The 19,060-nt window shown below is 52.0% G+C and overlaps 1 protein-coding gene across 3 annotated transcripts in view; it reads left to right on the top strand.

Annotated features, from left to right (window-relative positions):
• The window catches only part of SOCS7 (suppressor of cytokine signaling 7), a 46,293-nt gene extending 33,725 nt beyond the window's left edge, over nt 1-12,568 (top strand). For all 3 annotated transcript variants that reach the window (XM_051825626.3, XM_051825625.3, XM_051825624.3), the window contains 3 exons: nt 2,138-2,273; nt 2,683-2,833; nt 7,132-12,568. In XM_051825626.3, coding sequence (XP_051681586.1) covers nt 2,138-2,273; nt 2,683-2,803 — 257 coding nt within the window. In that variant the 3' untranslated portion in view covers nt 2,804-2,833; nt 7,132-12,568. The remainder of the gene's footprint in view (nt 1-2,137; nt 2,274-2,682; nt 2,834-7,131) is intronic.
• Nucleotides 12,569-19,060: the final 6,492 nt, after the last annotated feature.

Here is a 19,060-nt window from a genome sequence, read left to right as displayed (position 1 = left end):
GGGTGCAGGGCCCAAGCACCTGGGCCATCCTCCACTGCACTCCCTGGCTACAGCAGAGGGCTGGCCTGGAAGAGGGGCAACCGGGACAGAATCCGGCACCGCGACCGGGACTAGAACCCGGTGTGCCGGCGCCGCAAGGCGGAGGATTAGCCTAGTGAGCCGCGGCGCCGGCCTAGAATTTCTTTTTTTTTAAGATTTATTTTTTATTTATTTGAAAGGCAGAGTTACAGAAAGGAAGAGAGACAGAGGGAGAGAACTCTCATTTGTTTAGTCCCCAGATGGCTGCAATAGCTGGAGAGGGGCTGATCTGAAGTAGGAGCCCAGAGCTTCTTCCAGGTCTTCCACGTGGGTGCAGGGGCCCAAGCCCTTGGGCCATTTTCCACTGCTTCTCCCAGGTGCATTACCAGCACCCAAGTGGGATGCTAGCACCACAAGTGGTAGCTTTACCCACTACGCCTCAATGCCATGCCAGGCCCCCTTTTCAAGATTTTCAAAGCTCAGATTCTTCTCAAAGTAGTTTGTTTACCTTCCATAGCCCTCCCCTGCTTCTTTCCTTTCCTTTCCTTCCCTTTCCCTTTCCCTTTTCTTTCCTATCCTTTTTTAGATTTATTTATTTATTTGAAAGAGTTGCAGAGAGAGAAGAAATGACAAAGATTTTCCACTGCTGATTCACTCCCCAAATGGCTGCAACCACTAGAGCTGACCCAGGCTGAAGCCAGAAACCAGGAACTTCATCTGGGTCTTCCGCATGAGTGGCAGGAGCCCAAGGGCTTGGGCCATCTTCCACTGCTTTCTCAGGCCATTAGCAGGGGGTCAGATCCAAAGTAGAGCAGCTGGGACATGAACCAGCGCCTGTATGAGATGCCAGCATTGTAGGCAGTGGCTTTGTCTGCTGTGTCACAAGGCCACCCTCCCTCCTCCTTTGTTTTTTGAAGCCAGGATATTCCTAGTTTCCTTGAATGTGGTTCAGTGTCCTTGCTATTCTCCGTGTCTCCATTCTATTACCTTTGCCCTTCAAGGGTGAAGATCTGGAGCACAGAGCCTGCCAATGCACGAGGGTGTGGTGCTTTCACACTGAGTGCACTAATCCCAGTTTGCCCAGGCTATTTTAGCTTTCTTTTAAAAGCATCATCTTTTTCTTTTTTTTTTCCTCCCCTGCTTCTATAACCTGGCCTGAAATTTCAGAAGCAGGAAGATGGGGGAGAGGGGAGGATAAGAGGCTATAAAACCTGTTCTGGCGGGAAATAGTGGCGAGTATAGATAGGCTTCTCATCGTTAATCTCAGGTGTTGCCTTCTACTTAACAGTTGGAATTTCGTGGAGATCCCTTGGAACAGCCTTACTGAGGCCTCACCTTGAGGGTACTGCTAGAAATGCTAGACAAGTATCTCCCATTCCCAACCGATGCTTTTGATTCTTGTCCTCCCCTGAGAGCCTCAGGCCTGGGATTGACCACTTGGCTCCAAGCAAAGTCTCTTGTGTGACATCAGTCATTGAACTGTTCTGAGGGGCGAGCCTCCGTGCTAGAGTGATGCTAGGCAGCCCTCCACAGCACAGAAGAGCTTGCCTTGAGTTTGATACATGGTAGTGATGCCTTTAAAAGAAAAAATTTATTAAATTTATTTGATGGCAGATTGACTTTACTAATATGCTCCCTCCAAAAAAAATTTTTTTTATTTGAAAGACAGAGTGACAGAGAAGGGAAGAGAGAGAGAGTTCCCAGGTTCACTCCCCAAATGGCTACAATGTCCAAGGCTGGGCCAGGCTGAAGCCAGGAGCCAAGAACTCCATTCAGGTTCAGGTCTCCCACGTGGGTGACAGAGGCCCAAGTACTTTCCTAGGCACATTAGCAGGGAGCTGGATTTGAAACAGATCAGCTGAGACACTAACCAGTGCCCATATGGGATGCCATGGTGTTGTAGGCTGCTGCTTAACCCACTGCACCACACCACCAGCTCCAGTAGTGGTGCTTTTCGAATCAACAGCTCTTTGTGGAAGGGCTTTTGCACAGAGTGTGTATATGGGCTATATATATGTACGCGAGCACCTTTTCTTCCCCCTGAATTATCTTCATTAAGGTAGTTGTATTTAGCTGCATTGTTCCCTCTGAATGTTTCCCTTTGTTTTCATTCTTGAAGGACTGCCACCAACTCCAGTCCAGCTGCTCTATCCAGTGTCCCGATTCAGCAACGTCAAATCCCTCCAGCACCTTTGCAGATTCCGGATCCGACAGCTTGTCCGGATAGATCACATCCCGGATCTCCCACTGCCTAAGTACAAAGGGATCGCTGTGGTTGGGGCTGGGAGGGGAGTTAGTTCCAAATGTCAGTGAGACCTGCAAGCTGCTTCCACAGGCAGAGCCTGGCATACAATCTTCACAGGCCTCCTCCTTCCACTTCTCCTGTGTCTTAGCACCTCACTCTGGCGCTGTTACATTGCAGCCAGAAGGGAGGAAGGTGTGTATATTGGCCTCCCTTCTGTAATCTCTACGAAGATTGGAGAGGAAGTGGTAAGAGGGAGGGAGACAGAACTAGAACAAGTGAGAAAATGGGAATTTGGTTAGTTCAGCAGCCTTTGCTACAGTCTCAGCCATATGGGGAAAAAAGGAGGGGTTGAATGAAGAGGTTATTTCCTCTGCTCGGTATAAATAACACTCTGTATTTTCCTTGTTTGTCTTCTGCAGACCTCTGATCTCTTATATCCGGAAGTTCTACTACTATGATCCTCAGGAAGAGGTGTACTTGTCTCTAAAGGAAGCGCAGCTCATTTCCAAACAGAAACAAGAGGTGGAACCCTCCACGTAGCGAGGGGCCCCCTGCTGGTTACCACTGAGGGTATGTGCCCTGCTCACTTTCTCCAACACACACACACCTCTGGATACCCCTAATCCAGGCATCTGCCCATAGAGTTACCAGATCTGATAATGGGGTCCCCCAGGAGCACATGCCCTATCTGTTAGAAAAGCAGACAGACCTGAAAGCTTTAAAGAATATTTGCCAAGCAATTGTGCAAGCTAATCACTGACTGTAAATAAGGAGGAGGACACACACATGTAGCCAAGTGTGCAGCCTTCTCTCGTACTTATTTTGGATGATTTCCCTGGTATTGCACAAATGAAATAGCGAGCAGGAAACCAAAGGTGAAGAAAATTTCATCAAAAGGAATGTAAACCTGCCTCTGAGTGCAGTAGGCACGCACTTCAGTGCCAGCTGCACCATGAGAACTGGGAACTCAAGGATGAGGAAAAACAGCCTTTTTTCTGTTTGGGCCACTGCAAAGTAAATTGTTCAAGAGAAAATTGAGTTAACTAAGGAATTCATTTATTTAAGAATCTGTTCTCCCATTGCTACACTAAGTTCTACTCATTTGTTTTTTCATAAAAACAAATCTTTTCAAAAACAAGCAGAGAATTTGATAGTCTTTTCAGTTGCATTACAGTGACCAGTTGAAAGGTCAAGGCAAGTAGGAAACACAGTTCCAGGAGCTGTGATTTGGGTGGTGCTGGCTACGTATGAGTGAGAGCTGGTATTCTGGGAGCTACAACCCATGTTCAGTGGCCCCCTCTCTCCTGCTAGTATGGAGTCGTTTCTAAGCAATGAATGCTGCTTCTCCTCTAACCCCTCCTCCTCAGTCCTCTCGCCACACAAAACAAGTTAAGAGAAAACTCACAGAAACTGTGGCCTTACAGTGACAAGCATTCTGTAATCCCTTCAGCCTTTCTGCTGCCTTTCCGGTGGGAGAGAGTGACAACTGGTGTTTATGTCCCATGGGTTTTCTTTAGCCGTGGCTAAGGTGAACCTAGCTGAATGTCTCTTCTTGGCTCTGGAAGTCTCTGCTCTGTGCTTTTATGGGAAACTATGTGAGCCAGGCTAGTAAAGATTAACAAAGGGGGAAGGAATGAGGAAGAGAGATTATAAAGTGGTAACTCTGGGAAGCTGCAGAATTTTAGTTTTAACTTGAAGGATTTTGGACTGGGTGTCTGGGCTCTTGTCACATCTTCAACTATATGTAAATCATAGGCCTTAAAGTGACTCCTTAAACATCTAGATTCTGTCCTGTCTAGGAAGCGTTCTCTGTGTAGCAGCTTTGCAGCTGAGATGAGAGCGGGAAGATAGAGGAGAACTAGGGATGTCCATCTTCCTGCTGACTCTTGCGGGGTAATTAGGACCCTTCAGTAACGGCAGTTCTGTGCTCGCTGCGCTTGAGGTGACATCCGCACAAATAGCACATTCTGAGAAAAGCCTCGGGGTGGTGCATAAATGAAGGGACCAGAGGTAGAGTTAACCTGGAGCAGGGAAGTGGTGGGGTGTCGGTTTTTTCTCAGGACAGTGATTAAGCTTACTCTGCATGGTTTCAGGGAGCGGAACAAGGACCAAAACCAAAATGAATGTAAAGCTGCCAGCAGTTAAACTTTCAGTCTAGGGGTGCTAGCACTGTGACATAATGGCACCAGCATCCCACATGGGCGCCGGTTCAGTTCCCGGCTGCTCCTCTTCCAACCCAGCTCTCTGCTGTGGCCTGGGAAAGCAGAAGAAGATGGCCCAAGTGCTTGGGCCCCTGCATCCACTTGGGAGACCTGGAAAAAGCTCCAGGCTCCTGGCTTTGGATTGGCCCAGCTCCAACCATTGTGGCCATTTGGGGAGTGAACTAGCGATGGAAGACCTCTCTCTCTCTCCCTCTCTTCTTCTGTTACTGTAACTCTCAAATAAATAAATAAAATCTTTAAAAAATGTTTTCAGTCCAACTCTAGAGGAACCTTTTTTTTTTTTTAAAGATATGTATAGATTCATTTTATTTGAAAGAGACAAAGCAAGAGAAATTTTCTGTCTGCTGGTTCACTCCTCAAATGCTCCCATGTGGGTGGCAGGGACCCAGACTTGACCCATTGTCTTCCAGGATGCACATTCGCAGGAGGCTAGAATTGGAAATGGAGCTGGAACTCAAACCCAGGCACTCTCATAATGGGTTGTGGGTGTTCCAAGTGGGATCCTAACTGCTTCACTATATGCCCACCCCTAGAAGAACCTTTTATTTGTTTATTTTTTATTATTTATTTGAAAGAGTTACAGAAAGGAAGAGACAGAGTGAGAGAGAGGTCTTCCATCTGCTGGTTGACTCCTTAGATGGCTGGAATGACTGCACTAGTGGCAGGGTGCTGCTTAGGGAAGGCCTTGAGGAGGTGACACTTCAGCTGAAATCTGAACATCAAGAAGACAGCCAAAGAAGGATATTGGGGCAGAGCTTTCTGGGAAAGGAGACCTATTCATGTAAGACCCTGCCTGAGACTGGAAGGAGCATGATATGGTCAGATACAGGGTCACCATCTGTCATGATTACTGAGGGCAATCATTTATTGGCAAAGATTTTAACAGAACTTACAAAGTGTCCCTTTTTGCTGTGATATTAAGATTGTTGCCTATGGCAAAGAATAAGCATAATACTATACTTGCTCCAGGTTGAGACCTTGGAGCCCACCCCTCCTTTTATATATATATATACATAATATATATATATATATATATATATATATATATATTTAAAGATTTATTTTATTTATTTGAAAGAGTTACACAGAGAAGGAGATGCAGGGGCCAGCGCTGTGGTGCAACGGATTAATGCCCTGGCCTGAAGCGCCGGCATCCCATATGGGCGCTGGTTTGAGTCCCAGCTGCTCCACTTCCGATCTAGCTCTCTGTTAAGGCCTGGGAAAGCAATAGAAGATGATCCAAGTGCTTGGGCCCCTGCACCTTCATGGGAGACCCGGAAGAAGCTCCTGGCTCCTGGCTTTGGATTGGCCCTGCTGTAGCCATTGAGGCCATTTGGGGAGTGGACCATTGGATGGAAGACCTCTCTCTCTCTCTGTCTCTCCTCTCTCTGTGTGACTCTGACTTTCAAACAAATAAATAAATCTTAAAAAAAAAAAAAAAAAAAAAAAAGGAGAGGCAGGGAGAGAGAGGTCTTCTGTCTTCTGCAACAGCCAGAGCCGTGCTGATCCAGAGCCAGGAGCTTCTTCTGGGTCTCCCACATGGGTGCAGGGGCCCAAGGATTTGGGCCATCTTCTACTACTTTCCTAGAGAGCTGAATTGGAAGTGGAGCAGCCGGGACTCAAACCGGTGCCCATATGGGATGACAGCACTGCAAGCAGCAGCTTTACCCACTATGCCATAGTGCTGGCCTCTCCACCCCTCTTTAAAAAAAAAAATTTTATTTATTTATTTATTTTTTTATTTGGAAGGCAGAGTTACAGAGAGAGGGAGAGACAGAGATCTTCCATCTGCTGCTTTACTCCACAAATGGCTGCAACAGCCAGAGCTGGGCTAGGCCAAGCTGAATCCAGCAGCTTCTTCCAGGTTTCCAATGTGGGTACAGGGGCCCAAGGACTTGGGCCATCTTCCACTGCTTTCCCAGGTGCATTAGCAGGGAACTGGATCAGAAGTAGAGCAGCTGGGACTCAACCTGGCACCCATATGGGATGCTGGCTTTGCAGGTGGTGGCTTAACCTGTTATGCTGCAGCAGTGGCCCCTCTTGAGCCCCTTAAGAAGAGAGAAATCATACTTCCCAAGGGAAAGGCTCTTACGACTTCTTATTGATCAGGCCGGCGTAATTTGGGAGTTCATGACCTTGTTGGTCTGTGCATGCCATCGCCTGGAGCTTTCCTGCCGTAGCGCCTGGGGTCAGGGCAGAGGAGCAGAGCAGTGCCTGTCTCAGGTGAGAGGAGGGCAGCTGCTCTGGTCGTTGTGATTCTGTGTCAGTCCTCCTCAGTGTTCAAAGGAAGCTGCAGACACCTCGGGCTGGGTTCACAGAGGTTACTCCAGGGATCACTTCCCTTTCTAGTCCCTAGAGTAGGTGCGCCTTGTGGGGGTGGGGGGCAGGGGAAGTGGGTGGGAAGTTAAGAGGTCAGGGATTTATTTATTTCAGGACCTTGGTTTGGCCTCCAAGTCATAGACTGGCCAGACCTCCCTGACAGGGGCTATTGCTCCATCCTAGGCGGCACAGTGGGTGTATTTGGCCATACAGGCTCTAGTTTCCTTCTGAGCCAGGTTTCACCAGCTCCAGCAACTAGCTGTTCTTTTGCTTCATTTTGGTTCTATACTGTTGAACTATGCTAATTCTTTTTTCTTTTTTACCTAGGCATTTGGTTGCCAAGCTCTGATTTTGAAGAACCAGATGAAGTTACCATGAAGAGAATGAGGAAGAGCAAGATGGAATAGGAAGGGCTGGGATTCTCTGCGCAGAGAGCTGGGTTTCCCTCCAGTCCTGGGGCTTGGAGCAAGCACACAGCCGTCACTTGGGAGTGGGAGCTCCGCCGTCACATCCACCCCTGTGGTGTCCTGGGACTGAATGAGCTCCTTGCAAAACTGGAAGAAGTCTCAACACTGTTTTTTTTTCCCCCCAGAAGTTTTGTTTTTAATATTTTTATTTCTCAGTATGTGAAACTCACTTTGAAGGCAGTTGGGGGTTTGTGTCCGTTAAATTGGAGGTGGTGCAAAGGTGAGCAGGTCCAAAGAAGGGGCGGGAGGAGAAGATGCAGCCATTCAGCTGATGCCAGAGGCAGACTTGAGCCTTCACCAGGGACCTCAAAGATGGGGGAGGATCCAGAGGAGTTCAAAGCAGGATGGGAGGTTTCTGAAGGAAGGGACTCTGCTCCTCTGCCATAGGTGGCTTCAGGAGGAGCAGGAGAGAAAGGAGGGTCTTGAAGAAAAGGTTATTGGACAAAACTGACAAATGGCCTTTGCTGGGGGAAGTGGTGACTCCTCGTGTCCTTTCCTTACAAGCTTTAGGAACCTGATTTCAAAGTCCCCTCTTGTGGCCGCTGTATTAGTTGTGTTTACTTCGTTCCTTAAGCTCTGTTAACCCTGTTGTTCCTTCATCTTCAGCCTGTACCTCATGGTAACGTCGGTCCTGTTGCCACTGCTGTGAGGCACTGTTTCTCGTCGCCTGAGTGGTGCAGAGCTCCAGTTGTGGGCTGCCGAGGTTGGTGGTGTGTGCATCCAGATTCCCGATGGCAAAGTGCACCCACAGCTCGAGAGTCAGTGTCACCTCTCTCTCCACCACGAGAGGGAATATGGAGGTAGGGGAGAAGCAAAGCTGTTGTAGTTGAGCTCATCCTAGAGAAGTCTCGGTGGGATCTCAGGCTTCACGAAGGACTTGCGCAGGAAGAGAGTGCTACGTCTCGTGTTTTAAGCTAGTCGCTGCTGTCCTCCTCTGGAAGGAGAGGTAGCAGGGGCTTCTTTTGTCCAAGCTAGCAACCCAGCTGCTTCCTGTGTCAATCCTGTTTGTTCTCCATTTATTAGGAAGTTCTCAGATACTGAAGTAAGAGCTGCTGCTCTTTCAGGTGGACATGGGGTGGGGGAGCCCAGTTCCAGGGCTTCCCAGCAATTATTTGTTCCTACAGCTGCCCCTTGCCAGATCATAACAGGGTTAGGAGTTTGCGGTCCTACAGAGCTGCTCTGGGGAGAGCTTTGCTGCTGAGTCGTGATGGTTGAGCAGTTGGGTCTTTGTTACTCTTTGCCAGTAAGTTTTCTATGAGACTGTTTCTCTTGGGTTCCCTCTGTTCACCCCTGCCTTATCTCATGAGATGGATACTATTGTTAGGTTTGCGGTTTCCTGATGGCTCCAGGCTTGGAGGCCCCAGTTTCTTGGTCCTTTATAGAACTGCGTCACCTGAAGGCGTTGGCCTCTGCCTGCTGTCTTTAGCGGAATGGTTGGTCTCCGTCCTTCAGCTGAGTGGGGAGGACCCTGTGTCATTACCAGGCTGTAAGAGGTGGCCGCCTGTTTCATGGTATGGTACCTTTTCTCTCCTTGGCTTCTGCGGCAGTTTTACTAGCTAGCTAAGGCTGTGATTCCACAGGTTGGCTTAACTCCCACAAGTCCTGCCTCTGGGGGTTACAGAGCAGAGCCTAAAGCCTAAAATCCGTTGAAATCCTCAAGTGGCTGATATGCAACAGCCTGGAATTTCAGTGATCCATAAAGTTAAAATTGTGTTTTAGTGTGTGCTTACCTGGCTATGGGCCAGATACTGTGGAAAATGTGAGGCAGAAGACACGTTCCTGGCCTAAGGGAGCTTTTTGGGACTGCCACACATGAAGCAGTTGGAGGACAACTCACTGTGGCGCAGAATCAAGGACCTCTCTTCAAAGATGCTGAGGGTGGGTGAGGTCGGGGTAGACCAGATGGTCCAAGAAAGCTCTCAGTTGATGAGGGCAGGACAATGAGATGAGAGAGACACAAAGTCTGCATGGGATGGATTGCACAGCGCACAGCCCTGTTAGAGCAATAGCACTAAAGAATCCTTTCTCGGGGCAGTGGTCTAGACTGAAACTTCCCAGTTGTCAGGCAGGTCTGCAAGCAAAGGGTATGTGGTAGTGAGGTGGAGCCTGAAGCCCGGCTCCCGCTCATCACCAAAGATGTCACTTTCGTGAGCTCAGCATGTGGGGAGGCGGAGCTCTGCACCTTGAGGTACTGGGTTCCCACTGTGCAACTCATACACCCGGTCAAAACCAAACCAGCTGAGAAGATGTGAGCTGGGCTCAGCACCTGCCTTCTCGCTCCTCTGGGGGCAGAAGTGTTTAGCTGTGTCCATGGCCCAGACTAGCCAGACTGTTCCGTGTGCGCTGCAGAACAGGCCCGTGTGAAAGGAAGCAGGCTGTGTGGGATGTGACGTGGGCAGCCTCGTGTGGAACAAGTCAGACCAGGCTGAAGGAAGGGCAGCTGTCAGGTGCAGTGGGCAGAGGGTCAGCAGAACACAAGGAGGGGGCAGGCACGGGGCCAGTGGCAGCACACGGCCTTCACCCCTCTTCCACAGTGCTGTGAGCGGCAGAGGAGCGCACGCCTTTCTGCTTGCTGACTTTAAAGTCACAGCCTAGAAGAGGCCTTCCCTTCCCGGGGCCTGTGGGTGAGTCCTGAGTTGTGGATGATGGTGTCGGCGCCCTTGGCCTTGGCCTGTGATGTATAACCCTCGTGGTGTGTTCATAACCTTCCTCAGGGCAGGTGTGAACCAGTGTGAGCCAGTGACCCTGCTGCTACAAGATGCTCTTCCTGCAAGTGCTGGGGCTGTGCTGGAGGCACGGGAGGGCGGGGCTTTGGTGAAGGGAACTGGATAAGTGGGCGCAGCTGGCTCTTAGGAATGGGCTGTGACTGTCAGCCTGGTTGCCTGCCTGTGCCTAGATAAAGTGAATGTAACACTCCGAAACGAGAGCTGTGGATGGCTACAGCAGCCTCCTGAGAAGAAAGACTTGGCAGGAAGCCTGACTCCATGGCTCCTACTCCTTCCATCTTTCCTCCTTCCCACTTGGGCACCTTGTTGAGGTTGGGTATGACGTGCAGTTTGCTGTATGTGCCCCTCCAGGGCTCGTCCTGGAAGAACTGGGGACCTAGGGGATGGTGGTCAGAGTTCCCAGAGCCAGATGTGAGAGATTGCATAGGGCTAAGGGTGCCCTGGGGTGCCAGCCTTTTCTGCCCTCACCCTGGGCTCCCAGAAGAGCATACCTGACTGCAGTCCTCTTATCCCAGCAGGATGTGGGTCAGGGAGACTCCATAGGGTTAGATCCTTCCCTTCCCTGCTGCCTCTCCCGTAGCTTTTGCACCCTGAAGTTGAGAGGACCAGGCACTGGGGAATAGCTCTGCGGCTGCTGGGCGGAGGTCTGAAAGTGGGTGTGGGTGTCTCTGTGTCTGTAGGTGTGTGTGCGGCTTTGTGTCTTCATTTGCAGAAGTCTTGCCACCAGTTGGAGTGTTGAGAGCACCTCCACTGGGGGGAGACCTGGCATTTGTTTTCTACTTTTTAAGAGAATGCCACGCCCCCTGTGCGTAAGGGTGGAGCTTTTGAGTTAGACATTTTCCCTATGGGAATCCTCTTGGTTTGCTTTGTGGAGGGGGGATGGGTAAGTGATTTTATCTGACCGTCGACAGCTGTTCTCACACTGAATTTGTGCTATTGCATACATGTAGCCATCTTTCCTTTCACTGCAGCAGTGTTTATCAGTAGTTCAGAATGATTTATTTGCTCCTGGGGAGTAAAAACTTTTTTTATTAAAAAACAAAAAGAAAAAAAAAAGTGTGCGCCCCCCCCCCCCCACTATGACAGCTATAGGGTTATTAGACCACAAAGTTCAAGGCTGCAGGTCCCCATGAAATACCCTGTTTTCACTGGAGCTTTCATCACAACACAGAAACAGAGAGCCAAGTCTTGGGAGGAGTGAGACAGGGGCTGGATCATAGAGACAGGCACTGGGGACTCAGGTACTGCAGTTGAAGAATAATGAGTTGTATTTAAAATGTGATTCTCTAATCTGCCAGAGAAAGCCCTTTATGTGCAGATTTCATGTTGTCTTTGTTCTTTTCATTGCTTCTCAGCCCTCCTGGCAGGTGTCGCCCAGTTTCTTCCTGTCCCCCATCCTCTCTACCCTTCTTGTGCCCCTTCCGCCCCTGTCTACCTCCCGGGAAGCCAGTCCTGCATGCTGAGTGTGTCACATGCCTTCGCTCCCATTCCATCTTCAGAAGGTTGAGGAGGGTACCTGGGACCGCTCCCCTCTCCTCCCTGTCCCCCTCCTCCACAGGCCAGGAGGTTAGGGGTGTGCACCACGCAGTTGGCTGGGGCGGGAAGGCACGAGGGTCTGGTTGCAGCTGGACTGCGATCGAAGTTGCTCCTGGAGGTGGAGGAAGACTTGGGGTGCCTTCCACCAGGAGCCACATAGCTCTGCACACAGCTGCATCCTTAGCTCCTGCCGGCTCTGTGGGAGTGGACACCCCACCTCTGGTGTTCCCTTGACAGCATCCTGCCCCTCACCCTTGGGCTCAGAACCTTGTCCTAGGGACCAGCAGGATCCAGGCACCGCTCTGTGGGTAGCCAGTTGCTGGATGCCCGAATTGGTGCTGCCCGTGGCATAGCCACTGCTGTACATTTTTTGGTTGTCTTGAAGAAACTTAAGTGAACAGGAGTGTGCTTATGGGCTCAGGGTGGTTGTGGATTCTTCACCAGTGGGGAGCCACACCCCTGCAGCCACCTCTGTCCTCTTTAGCCGCCCTGCCCTCCAAGCCAAAGCGTGGCCTGGCTCTTGTCTTCCCATTTAGTTTTCCTCCTCCACTCCCTTTTTGTGCTTAATTTATTAAAATAGTTGCTGTATAATTTATTTTCATAAACTATAAAAAATTACTAAATGGTTAAAATAGACTTGCAGGCCAATCTTAAATGGGGTGGGAGGGTCGGAGGGTGGGGTGGGGAAAGGGAAAGATGTTTTGATATAAACAAAACAAATGCACTTTGGGTGTGTTTTGGTATTTTTCTGGGGTCGCGGGGGTGGGTGCTAGGAAGTCCCTGTAGATTAGCTCTAGAACGGGGCACCTGTACATACTGTGTTAATAGGCATGTTTGACCCTCGTCGAGGGACGTTAGTAGCTGCTGCAGGTTCTGTTTGGAAGCCTCGTGTACAATTCCCAGGTTTTTTGTAAGTGTCAGTGCGGGAGACATTTGACTCTTGTGTTTGTATCTCCTTTTTATGATTGCTGTACTGACCCATGTCTTTTTGGGGAGGGGTGAAAAGAGATTTGAAATAAAAATGTTTAGAAATTATTTCATGTTACTTGTGTTTGTTAAGCCAGCGCCGCAGCTCACTAGGCTAATCTTCCGCCTTGCGGCGCTGGCACACCCGGTTCTAGTCCCGATCGGGGCACCGGATTCTGTCCCGGTTGCCCCTCTTCCAGGCCAGCTCTCTGCTATGGCCAGGGAGTGCAGTGGAGGATGGCCCAAGTGCTTGGGCCCTGCACCCCATGGGAGACCGGGATAAGTACCTGGCTCCTGCCATCGGATCAGCGCAGTGAGCTGGCCGCGGCGGCCATTGGAGGGTGAACCAACGGCAAAGGAAGACCTTTCTCTCTGTCTCTCTCTCTCACTGTCCACTCTGACTGTCAAAAAAAAAAAAGACACCAAAAGCAGTTACTTGTGTTTGTTGATCCCTCTCCCATCTTTTCTGGTTCCTCATTGCCCTCCTGGGGTCAGATGACCACCCCTCGGGTCGGGAGACCCCCGTAGCATCAGCCAGGCCGAGTTGTCCCAACTTAGCACTGAGCTTATCAGAATTAAGAGATGGGACTAGCACTGCTCGAGCTGCCTTCCCCGCAGGAAGTGCAGAGTCCAGAGAGCTCTCAGGGGCCCAGTGCCTGCAGCCCTCCGCCCTGGTGAGCAGTGGTTTGGGGCACTACCTAGTGGCAGTTCCTGTTTTTATCATGGTTGTTCCTAGGGGTGGCCTAGGCTGGCAGGCAGGGTTTTTTCATAAATCTAATCTGCCTCTTCCTGCTGCCTTTTTTAGCCCATTCCCTCTTGAGTTGTTCTCAGGGGAGAAAGGACTGGGCACGTTCCTCTATTTGATAACAGTGTGTCCTTGAAGCCACTCAAAGCCCCCGCTTAGAGGGCCCCTGTACCACCTTGACTCACGTTGAGCAATTGTCTTCACCGTCCTGGGCCCAGAAGGCAGCGTGAGTCTCAGGAGCCGCATTGTCCTAAGAGTGACCGGAAGGAAGAGTCTGGCCATGCTGCCAACCCCAGTCAGTTCATTCACCGGTCATCTGTGATTCGTCTGTGCCCAGACGAATTCTGATGGCCTGGCTAAAGCATCCCTCCCTCCTGGAAGACAAGGTGCTCCAGGAAAGGAAATGGGAGGATCAGGACAGTGCCTACCTCAGAATCGGCTCTAGAAATGGCCATCATGTGGCCAGTGTGTCCATCAGAAGGGGGCTTTGCTATTAGCACCTGGGCCTAGCAGATACTGGCAGTCGAGGGTGTGTGTGGTTGGTTTTTTGGTTTGTTTGTTTTTAGATTTCTTTATTTGAAAGATGGAGAGACAGATCTTCATCTGCTGATTCCCCAAATGGCCACAATGGCCCAATGGCCAGAGCTGGGCCAGGCTGATGCCAGGAGCCTGGGACTCCACCTCCCAATGGGCCCAAGCACTGTCTTCCCAGGTGCGATAGTGGGGAGTTGGATCAGAAGTGGAACGACTAGGACTTGAACCTGTACTATGACGTGGGATGCTGGCATCATACATGGCAGCTTAGCTCACTGTGCTACAACACCAGCCCCAGCGTGCACTGGTTTTAAAAGAGGCCCTAGTTATCATTTCACATTGACATTCTAATTGGTGAGGATGTGCCGGGCTTCCCGGGAGAACGAGGTGCCAGCCGCCTTGACTTGGGTGATTCAGCACCTGGCTTGTTCCTAGCAGGGAAGCACACTTTTGGAAACAGAGGTCCCAAAATAAAATTACCCGCTCTCACCCTCTCTGCCCCCAAAACCTGCAGCTACTTCATTTCTTGCGTTCTCTGCCTCCGTTTTCATTTTTCTCTGAAGGCTGCTTCCCCTCACCTCTGCAGTCTCAACAGGCCCGTGCTCACTTGAATTCAGTTAAAGGGACATGGGAAATAATGGTACGGGAGATTGCTGCCCCATGCTGGGGTGTGTGCGCACATGCAAGGAGTTTTCCGTCTTGTTGGTTCCCTCCAGCCTCCTGGTGGGAGCAGCTTGTGCACAATGATCCTGACACGTACCTGTGCCCCGTGGAGTGAGCACACCAGCCATCGTCCTCTGGGTCTCAGCGCTGACCGAGCACTCCCACCTTCACGAGGGATTTTGTGACTTTGTCCTCTGCACTGATGCCCGCTGGAGCTGTGACTGCGTCACCACCCTGCTGTGTTGCCAAGTACCCCACTTGCTTCACTTGGACAATTCCAGCAATTCCTCACCGGGGCTGCCTGCGGGCTCTTTCCCCTCACCCGCCCTGCTGAAGTGAAGAGGCGCTCAGGCCACTTGCTTAGCTGAGAATCTTCCCTTCAACCCGCAGAAGCAGGTCTCAATTGCCACCTGCCATTCGGGCTTTTTCCTTCTGTGCCATGTCAGCGGCGCCCTGGTTACCGAGTGAGGCCTGGAGGTCCTCTCCCCATCCACCTTCCCTGAGAGGACCCTGTCCTGTCACCCTCCCCACCTGCCAGACTCTTCCTCATCCTTCAAGGCCTCACTCCACGGGCACTCTATGGAATTTGCGCTAGCCGCTTCTAGCCAAACATGGCTCTTGGCCCTGTTAAGACGTTCGTTCATGTCTGCCAGCGTGCTTGACCGTGACTGCTGTGAGGGACACAGGCTCTGTCCCATTCACTGCTGTCCCTACCCCCAGGGCCTGGCACAGGTGCGGCACCAGTGTCAGCCCCTTCCTGGAATGTTGCTCATTCGCCTCAGCCTCCACTCAGCCAGCCTTTCAACCCAGATCTTGACCTTCCACACAGGACCACTTGATGTGTGGCCATGAGGCTCTGGGGTCTCTAAGGGCCCCTCTTCTACAGGAGTTTCTCTAAGGGTTGAACTTTTAGTGGCTGGGGAAGGGATGTGAAGGATATGACAGAGCTGCAGTGACTCAAGATATTCTAGGGATGGGAAGTGGCCCTGGGGTTCAGATGGCAGAGCTGCCTCTGCCCTTTGGATGCAAGATGGTGCCCACCCAGGGTCAGCGGGCTCTGTCCAGTGACCAGGAATTGCACCAAGCCACCCGCTGTCCCCTGCCGACTTCTCAACAAAACCCTGCATTTACAGAGAGCTCAGCCCGGACTCCTTCGCACCTGGGCTTGTGTCGTCTCACGCCAAGGGGTGTGGAGGCCTGGCCTTGCTGAGGCCTCCCTTCTGAGGTCTGCTCTGTAGGCAGAGGGGTGCGTGGGGGGCCGGGAGAAGAGACCAGGCCAGCGAGGTGCGCATGGCGAGGGTGATGGCCGAGCCGGGCACAGTTCAGGGGCTTGCAGTGGGGCAGGAGGGTTCCTGGCAGCAGCCGCCCGGAGTGCGAGGCTGACGGAGCTCAAGTCGGGAGCGTCCCCGCAAGTCAGGTGTGGTCTCCGCTGTCCTGCCTGCTTCGGTGCTGAAGTCACAGGAGAGGGGCACAGAGTGTTTCCTCCTGGGTATGGGCCCAGGATTTTTTTGAATGGGACGTCGTCTGCAGAAGTGACATTGGCCTGGCTTGGGACACACTGAACTGCCATTGCATGTGGGGCAGGGTGGGACGGGGGAGTAGGGATGCTTCCTGGTCTTTTTTTTTTTTTTTTTTTTTTTGACAGGCAGAGTGGACAGTGAGAGAGAGAGAGACAGAGAGAAAGGTCTTCCTTTTTGCCGTTGGTTCACCCTCCAATGGCCACCACAGCTGGCGCGCTGCGACCTGCGCACCACGATGATCCGAAGGCAGGAGCCAGGTGCCTCTCCTGGTCTCTCATTGGGTGCAGGGCCCAAGCACTTGGGCCATCCTCTACTGCCTTCCTGGGCCACAGCAGAGAGCTGGCCTGGAAGAGGGGCAACCGGGACAGAATCCGGCGCCCCGACTGGGACTAGAACCCGGTGTGCTGGCGCCGCTAGGTGGAGGATTAGCCTATTAAGCCGCGGCGCCGGCCTTGGTCTTGCTCATCTTCCTCAAGGCCCCCGCCCCCATAGCACTGTGCCCAGCACACTGACAGATGCCCCCCTGAGAGTGCCAAGAAGTCACAGAGCCAGGGCAGGTGGCGGTGGCAGAAGGTCCTCGGCGGGAATCACCTTTGTGCCCAAACAGGGGCAGCAGTCTGGGACCAGGAGTTTCCAGGTAGACACGGCCTTGTGGCGGTGCAGAGCTGCCCAGCCACGGCCGGTGCTCCGTGAGCTCACTTCCTCGGGCGAGCTCTCCATAGCTTGCACCGGGTACCCTCCTAGGACCTCAGGGGCCGGTGGGGACAGGGGGTAAGCAGACTGGATGAGACTTCTCAGGTGCGTCCAGGCCCTCTCCCTCTGCCCCTTTCCCAGGCGACTGAAGGGACTCGATGCCGGCCCCCCTCTTCCCAGCTCTTTCAGGGAGGGAGAATATTACCCCCGCCTCCCGTGTGAGTGAGATCGCGCCAGAGCACTCTGTCGGCTGCCGTCATTATTACTAGCAGTATTTTTAAGAGAAGGACTGAGGGCTTTTTGTCTCCCCAGAGGAGAAAGAGGGGGAATAAAAGTCCCAGAGCCCCTTCACGGACAAGGATGGGCTGGGAGGGGCAAGGCAGGGGAGAGGCCCAGCTGCTTCCAGGTAGGGTGGGGCGCTGGGCCTGAGAAGGGAATGGGTGGAGCCCCTGTGAGTCCTTGGGTTTCTCCTGCCCTCTAGTGGCTGCTCTGGGCTAGGCATGCAGCTGGCGCCTCAGGTGTGTGCGCTGCAGTGGCAGGTTAGCTTACCTGTTCTTAAACACAGGACCCCCACTCCTAACTTTTGTGGCCCCTGTTTGATGCCCCATCCCCTGGGACACTATAGCCCAGGACACGTCCTCCACCTGGTCCTGTTCCTCCAGGTGGAAGGAGAGCAGGAGCCTTTGTTCTCTGGGCTCCCTGCGGAGTGGGGAGCTGAGGCAGACCCCCACACACACCCAGGGGCCAGCAGGGTGGTCCCCTCCTGCCCTGCCCCACCTCTGGCTTGATGACTTCCCTTGGGAGTAGCAGGAGGCCCCAGGTCAGCTCGGTGACTGCCTCGGGTTCTGTGTAATCCTGTAAACACGTCCTATTCTGTGCAGGCTCCGGGTTGCGTTCTCTTGAGCCTGCCCAGCCCATCTCCTCTTGAGGCTTTCGGCCTTTTGTCTCCAGAAGAGCCGGGGAGGGACAGAGACCCTGTGGGGGCCTCTGGGTCTCTGTTCACAGCCCTCCCCCCAGGAGGCCACAATGAAGTCCTGGTTGCGTCATCTCTGACTCCTGCTTGTCCGGTGTCTGTGGCTGTTTGGGGAGGTCTGGCTCTGGGTGAGGGGCTTTGGGAGGAGGGCGGGGAATGCAGGGCCAGGTGTCCACAGGCCCCTGGTGTCTGCCACGCTGCCCTCCCTGCCCCCGACACCCACTTTTTCCCTCTCTTGGGGTCTGGCAGCCTCAGCTGCACCAGGCCAGGATTGCATCATGCTTGGCTTTGTTCTCAGGGCAGCAGGTGCAGGAGCGGGGCTGCCGCCCCCCTTCCCTCTCATCCCCTTCCACTCCCTCCTGGCTAATCCTCCACTCTCCTCCCTTCCTGGGTGCGTGGCACCTAGGATCATTCTGCCTTCCCCGGGGCTCACAGCTCCCTTTCCGCTTTCTCTTTCCTCCCAAGCGAAGGGAAGGAGGCAGGGGGGCAGGGATGTGCACCAGCCTGGAAACCATCCCTCATCATCTCTGTTCCCCACCTGGCTGACAGGAGCACCTGCTTGTAGCCAGGGTGTGGACCCCCAGAATTTGGGGAAAAGGTCAGAAATTGTCACTTGCTGAATGAAAGCTACTAATAATCAACATCAGATAAAGAATTGGATCCTTTGTAGAAGGTGCTTGGCTTGTGATTATTTATGTCTAGGCCCTGGGCCAGGCTTTTATGCTCATTCTCATCATATCTTTCACCGGAGCTGTGAGGGGTTCCATTGTCATTCCTGGTTTGCAGATGAGGACGCTGCAGCTCAGAGAGGTGAGAATACTTGCCCAAGGCTGTGTGGCTACTAAATTGTAAGCCTAGGGTTTTTTTTTTAATTTTTTAAAAAAGGATTTATTGGGGCCAGCACTGCGGCATACTGGGTAAAGCCACTGCCTGCAGCCCGGCATCCAATATGGGCACCAGCTCAAGTCCCGGCTGCTCCACTTCCAATCCAGCTCCCTGCTAATGTACCTGGGAAAGCAGCAGAAGATGGTCCAAGTGCTTGGACCCCTGAACCCATGTGAGAGACCTGGAAGAAGCTCCTGGTTCCTCCCTTCAGATTGGCCCAGCTCTACCCATTTCAGCCATTTGGGGGCAAACCAGCGGATGGAAGATATTTCTCTCTCTCTCTCTCTCTCTCTCTCTATATATATATATATATATATATATATATATATATATATATATCTCCCCCTTTCAAATAAAATAAACAGATCTTTATTTTAAAAAAGGATTTATCTATTTACTTATTTAAAGGCTGAGTGAGAGAGAGAGAGAGACATCTTCTGTCTGCTGGTTCACTCCCCAAATGGCCACAATGACTAGGGCTGGACCAGACCACAACTAGGAGCCTGGAACTCCACGCAGCTCTCCCTCATGGGTGCAGGGGCCCAAGC

Source organism: Oryctolagus cuniculus, chromosome 17 (genome assembly GCF_051225735.1).
Source record: "Oryctolagus cuniculus isolate XC-2025 breed Fujian yellow rabbit chromosome 17, ASM5122573v1, whole genome shotgun sequence".
Classification (NCBI taxonomy): Eukaryota; Metazoa; Chordata; class Mammalia; order Lagomorpha; family Leporidae; genus Oryctolagus; species Oryctolagus cuniculus.
Note: the sequence above shows the minus strand (reverse complement) of the source record. Positions and strands in the feature narration are given on the sequence as shown.